The 6420-nt window shown below is 43.0% G+C and overlaps 1 protein-coding gene across 1 annotated transcript; it reads right to left on the reverse strand.

Moving 5' to 3' along the window:
• Positions 1 to 2451: 2451 nt before the first annotated feature.
• Positions 2452 to 5708, reverse strand: LOC148011224 (uncharacterized). The gene is made up of 7 exons (XM_087670904.1): positions 4843 to 5708; positions 4421 to 4552; positions 4224 to 4340; positions 4041 to 4136; positions 3785 to 3880; positions 3564 to 3614; positions 2452 to 3430 (listed from the first exon to the last, which is right to left on the reverse strand). The coding sequence occupies exons 1-7, from the start codon at positions 4894 to 4896 to the stop codon at positions 3296 to 3298; spliced, it is 681 nt and encodes a 226-aa protein (XP_087527030.1). The 5' UTR covers positions 4897 to 5708; the 3' UTR covers positions 2452 to 3295.
• Positions 5709 to 6420: the final 712 nt, after the last annotated feature.

Here is a 6420-nt window from a genome sequence, read left to right on the forward strand (position 1 = left end):
AGGACAAGAAGCCGAGAAGTGGAAAGAGAAAAAACACAACAATTAAAAGTCCATCTATACTCTACGAGCAATCACAAGCACTACACCTAAGGACCACCCTAGCCCCTCCCCCACATCACAACTTAAGGCACATCAAGGGGAGGACATGATTGATAGACCTTTCTCCCTAAGTCACGCACACCACCTCCATTTACATGAACTGGGTCCTCAAATGTAAAACAACACCTTAAGCTATGTCGATCCATCTCCCAATTCCATCATCACTTGCACAATGCACTACACACAATATGATAAGACACAACCCCTTAGGAAGTACTCTTTTTCTTTTTATAAACATTATACAACAATGTTGAGATTAGGTTAAATGTTCGAGTCCAAAGTCACGCAAGTAGAGAAGAGGAAGGTTGTGTGCACATAGCCCAAGTTAATTAAGTGACTTGTTGTAAGGCTTCTCATGCCAGAACTTTAGGGAGGGAAACGTGAGGTCAAAAAAATGGTGAAATTTGGGAAAAGGTCAAGGGTAGTAGCAAAAAGAAAAACATGATTGACTTTTGGAGTTCTTGCCATGTCACATCTAGTACCCATAACCAATATTGACCACCCATTTCAAGGGAAAACTCCCTTTGAAAGGCTTTGCAAAATATATAAATAGTAGTTGTGGTTTCGGCCTCTAGGCCATGATACCATATGTCAACTCTTCCTTTGAGAGTCATGTTAAAGAACATTAAATGTGCTTCATCTTGGAAGAAAGAGTTGTACATCAACTTTTGGAACTCACCTATCTTTCTATGCATTGGCAAGTAACTACAATGACAAATAATTGGCAAATCCCACCTTTCACTATCCCACATGTAAACAATGAAGACTTTAATATACAACTTATTAGATGCTTTCATGATATAGGCAAAAAATCCTTTGACAAAATGTAGTATAATTGTTTACAACTATTCATTATATTTATGAAATAATATACATTGTTAGATATGCTCAATGAAGACTTTAATATACAACTTATTAGATGCTTTCATGATATAGGCAAAAAATCCTTTGACAAAATGTAGTATAATTGTTTACAACTATTCATTATATTTATGAAATAATATACATTGTTAGATATGCTCAAAATCCCACCCATAGAAGGTATCACCATTGATCCATGTTACTCAAAGTTGTAAGCCCATCATTATGGGAAACTATGCATACCTAAGCATTAGTTAAGTTTCTAATTTTACATTAAATGAGATCTGCCGTGTATGTCTAGCATTCATTATGAGAAACCATGTGTGTCTAGCGTTTGGGTTGGATAAGGTTAAGCAAGTAACAATTTGAGGCACAGTACATCAAGTTGCAAGGTATTGGGAACCATCAAAAACCCATGTTTTAGTTTCCAAGAGCCATATTAGTGACCTTTGGATGGGGTTCCCAAGGAGACTGTACACCCCCTTAGCAAAGCCTCAAAGGCAACTTCCTTGACTTGCCATTAAAGGATAGGAGCATTCCTTAGTCTTTTATTGTCAATGCTTTTGAGGGATGCCAGATGGTGCATATGTTTAAGCCCCCCAAGCTCTAGAGGTGGATCATGTGAGATCACAACAAAATTTATGAGATGCATATGACTAGAGTTTTATTTAATCAACACTTTTGCCACAAATTGTGGCTCAAGCCACCAACTCCAACCAAACCTTCTAACATCACACTTTCATTTCACTTCGTTATCGTTGAAAGAACAAATAATTTTTGTACATAAAACTCTATAACCTCACAAAATGTTTGCAACTCTTATATTGTACTTTAAGATAGAATAAAACTTCACCTTAGACAAACTACGACTGGTCTTTGTAACATAACTTCACTTGGTTATTTTTTAAAGAGGACCAAAGAATTTTTGTAAGTAGAACGAGGTGATCAATTTCTCACAAAATGTTTCCAGCTCTTTTCTCAAATTTTCTTCATTGCATTTCAAAGGTAGAACAAAACTTCACCCTTCTAAGAATGAAGGCCTTAGGCTTTTTATATTGAGGTAGTCACATCAATATATTTCAAAGGTAGAACAAAACTTCACCCTTCTAAGAATGAAGGCCTTAGGGCTTTATATATTGAGGTAGTCACATCAATATGCAAAATGAAGTACAATGTTTACCAAAAAGCACCTGCCTTACCTCCCTTGCCTTAAATAGACCCTTCTATGGGGCTAAAGTATACATTTTCCAAGTGAGACTATAAAATTTCTTACCAAGTCAAAATCGACATGCAAAACAAAGCAAGAACCCTACCTCCCGGTCCTTGGTTGTCAACTTCCACATGCAAAAGAAAGTAAAAAGCACCTACTTCCTATATCCTACAAGAGCCAGATTGCTACAAACTCGTTCAAGTGACTATAAAAGCTTTGTTACCATGCGTTACCGTGCTTTACAGGCAAGTTAAAATCACGAACTAGGCTGAATAAAAATATGAGTTGAAGATGCCACTCCAATTTCCATGCACTTGTGACTTTGTAGGGTATAAGGTTGTTACAGGCCTTATCAAGTAGTTGCGAAAGGCTAGTCCACAGGAACAGCCTTGCCTCTACACACTCTGAGTTTGGTGGAACAAGGTGCATACCTCAATTTTGATCATCCCAGACTTGTTAAGAAGCATTATCTTGTGTTAATAGACAGACAGCATACGAGCCCTATGGTGGGGCAAATCTATACTTGGCCAAAATTTCCACATTTTCATTGAAAATTGAGCTTGCCTTCTATAGAGAGAAAAGACGTAAAACTTCATGTGGTCATTAACTTTTCCGTTTTTCCCCCAAACTGCAAAAAATGACAGAGCTGCCGATTGCCGAAGTTGCCTTCTTAAATTCCAAGCGCGGCAAGAGGGAGGCCAGCACTACAACCATTTCCTTTGGACTGCTCCCGCAACTAGTTTACATAACGGTTTTGGTCTGCTAAGGCCAGAAAAAAAGAAATCCTGGCAAAGGGTATAGAGATCCACCAGTCGGTGTATATTCTATAGAGGGCGCATCGCTTACGGGACAAATAAGATTCTTTGTCAAAAACCGGGCCCTTGAAATGGCACTCGACCGACTAAAATTTCGGTGTTAAGGCTCCTGGCATAACTCCCTCACGGCTGCACAGCTGCGACCCGCTCATTGATGTTCACTGTACACCAAGCAGCTTCTCTTCGCGTCGTGTTGAACCACTCACGAGTTTCTCAGCACAGGTAATGGCTTTCTTGGTGGGACTGGACATCTAATAATGGAGACCTTGTACTTTACTCTAGTAATAGAATCCCTGTACTTTAGTTCTTCTCACACCTGATCGCACACGCCCGCGCTTACGGATCCCATCGGACCCATGGTTCGGTTGCCAGTGAGATCCACCATCTTGCCAGCGGCCTTTTCCTGTTCTGCATCTTTGGGTTGCAAAATCTTTCCGAGCATCACCTGCATTACATTGTACGTTTAAGCCTAGTCCCGTCAATCAAAAAGCCACCGAACTAACGCACGATATCGATCGCGGGAAAAGCAAAGCAGACGTTCAATAAATCATTGAGATAAACTTTCGAAAAGCTCAAACCTTTTTGCCATCTGGTTGTTCGACCGTGACGAAGCCCCCAAGTTGAGATCCCTGTCAATTACATCTTCGATTAGCTAGGCTTTTCCAGCTTATCGCTCGCACTAAAGTTAGCAAGGCAAACCCCTTGAAAAGAAAGCAATGAGCCAAATCTGTCTCCTCTCACGCCTACTACAGTAAGTGTATTCCCGGTAGATAACCAAATGATTCGACTACCACAGTACCTCGTACGGGGCCGAGTTGCCCACAAAATGGCAGGCTGGCATCACAGGCTGTGCAAAAAGGGCAAACATGTGCAGGGCGATGTAAGGTTGGGGTGCCTGTAAAGTTTCAAATTTCCGTTAGGCTTTGAAAATTTTCCCGAATTTGCAACACTGCAGCAAACGCTAGCATGCACATTCGAGTAGAATCCTGCACTCCCAGGGCCACCCATGGCAGAATAGGGCTCTCGGATGATTAATAACAGTATCATGAACTTACTTGTTCACTAGGAGTGGGTGCAGCTTGCTGAGCTCCAGACTGCAACGGAAGCTTTAGATATCTTCCCATCTTGATCATCAGGACAGCCACCAGTAACTGTGGAGAAAAACTGGCACAATCAAACACAACGAACGACTTCCACGCAAATATTACACTCAACTCTGAGTTTAAGAGAGGCCTTACCTCGTAGACAAGCAGGGTGCAATACACTGCAAGCAGCAATTTGTTTTGCAGGCGTTGATGCCTGTTGGCGTAGACAGTAGTGGAAAATAAAGAAAGCGGGACTTGAACGATCGCAAACTGCAGAGGCTCAAAGAGTAGTGTGGTTATGGTACAGGAAAAACACCAGTACATGCCCGACAAAACGGAGGACCACTTACCAGCGATGGAAGCATGCCTCCAGGAAGTAAGAATGCAATCAGTTCACAAATCCGATTTACTATCATAGGGCAAAGGTGCCAAGCGAAGTACACGGTTGAGAATTGATACCACAAAAATGCCGCCAACACACACTGCAAGAGAAGAGAACCGAGGAAAACAAACAATAAGACGAAAAACTGGTTAAGAGGTACACGTAGCAAACAGAGATGCTAATCAAGTGCCGGATAATACTGGTGATTTTTACAATGCAAGTCTTCGCATTGAGACAAAGGATACGATAACGCTACAGCTGAGCTTCACAAGCTTCTGTGGAAGCGAATTAGACAGGTATACAGATAGCTCGCATTCATACTACGCACAAACATTGACGCAATTAAGACTCTCCCTCTCTCTCCGTGTCTCCTTCATCCAACACACTTACCAAATCGACCAGGCTTAAGATGGTAGCTGCTGTAAAGAGATGCGCATTCTCCATTGCATTAATCTTGACGAAACATCAGCTTCAACTCGCTAAGCACAAAAGCAAAGTTCGATCATCCGCAGCAGACCTGAACGACAGCGCCTGTTCGCATGTCCAGTTGAAGCGCAATGACTCCAAACTGTAAGGTTATACGTCTCTCTCTCCTAGGCGCAAGAAACCACGAGGGAAAAAATGGCAGGCTTTCTCACTTTTCATCCATTACATGATGCCAACATATCCTGCAGCTTCGAGGTCTCTTTTCATCCGAATATGATACTCCTCTCCTGCATCAAAGGCCTGTAGCAGGCTCAATTTACCTGGTCAAAAAGCCTGTACAGGGGAGAAGCGGCAGGTTCTCCTGCATCTGCATGAAAAGGTCTGCCTGCTGGTGCGAATGAGAAAAGGAAAAATGGAGAGAGGAAAGCAGCTTTAAGGCAAGGCGATATTGGAAGTGCAGAAGGATGAAGGAAGGAAGAAGGTAAAAAAGGACGGGCAAGGATGAGAAGCAGGAAGTGAAGACGAAGCACCGACAGGCAGGCAGGCAGGCAGGCAGGCAGAAGAGAGAGCGGGGGATGGTAGGTATTTTGCACACGCCTTCGAATTTTGGAAGATTTGAGGTCAAAAGAAGTCTCGTGCAGGAATGGAAGAAGAACAGAAGTAAGAGAGAGAGAGAGAGAGAGGAAGGGGGGGGGAAGGGGGGATAGAGGAGTTGTTGTAGCATTCGCAAAATTTCGCAAAGCCTTTGTTGTACTGGTCTCTACAGGCTACCATACTTTCCTTCCTTCTTTCTGTGCCTGTTTCTCCGCCCCCCCGGCCCCCCGCCCTTCTCTCTCTCTTTGTTTGCACTAGAGAAAATGAAACCCTTTGTAGATAGCTTATATTGAGGAACCTTTCTTAACCTTATACTTTAACCCTCTTCTTTTTGTTTTCCTCATCTATATCTATACTATTAGTTAAGGAGAGATGGGGGGCGGGTGCCACGTGGTAGCTCCCCACCTCCCCCACAAAAAAAAAAGAGAACGCAAGGGCGGGTGCCACGCTCCAGCACCCGCCCCCGCAAAAATCGCGCCCGCCTCGGCACTCCTAGCGCGGGCGCCTAGTATAGAAATATTTGGGGCTTACCTATATACTCATATGTTAAGGAGAGGTGGGGGGCGGGTGCCACGTGGCAGCCCCCCACCTCCCCCACAAAAACAAAAAAGAGAACGCGGGGGCAGGTGCCACGTGTCTAGCACTCGCCCCCCGCAAAAATCATGCCCGCCCCGGCGCTCCTAGGCGCGAGCACCTAGTATAGAAATATTTGGGGGCTTACCTGTATACTCATATGCCACGCAAATGACTGACGGGATTTGATCCAACTAACTAGTAACTACAATCATCTACTAATTCACTCTTCATACATAGCAAGATTGGTTTGACTATCGCGAAATATCCATTGTAGAATGGCCTTTGTTTTTTTAAATACCAATAGAATAGCTCCATGTCATAGGCACTAGTGGTTGAACAACACATTGTACTACATGGACACAAGTTTTCCCA

Source organism: Lygodium microphyllum, chromosome 28 (genome assembly GCF_053477565.2).
Source record: "Lygodium microphyllum isolate KBCC chromosome 28, Lygodium_microphyllum_v1.1.10, whole genome shotgun sequence".
NCBI classification, from domain to species: Eukaryota; Viridiplantae; Streptophyta; class Polypodiopsida; order Schizaeales; family Lygodiaceae; genus Lygodium; species Lygodium microphyllum.

Excerpts from the sequence above, each read along its gene's own strand:
- LOC148011224 (XM_087670904.1), bottom strand. The coding sequence starts at position 4,896 with ATGGAGAATGCGCATCTCTTTACAGCAGCTACCATCTTAAGCCTGGTC. Across the intron at positions 4,137-4,223 it reads GCACCCTGCTTGTCTACGAG|TTACTGGTGGCTGTCCTGAT; the intron begins GTAAGGCCTCTC and ends TTTTCTCCACAG. Across the intron at positions 3,615-3,784 it reads GCAACTCGGCCCCGTACGAG|GGATCTCAACTTGGGGGCTT; the intron begins GTACTGTGGTAG and ends TGTAATTGACAG.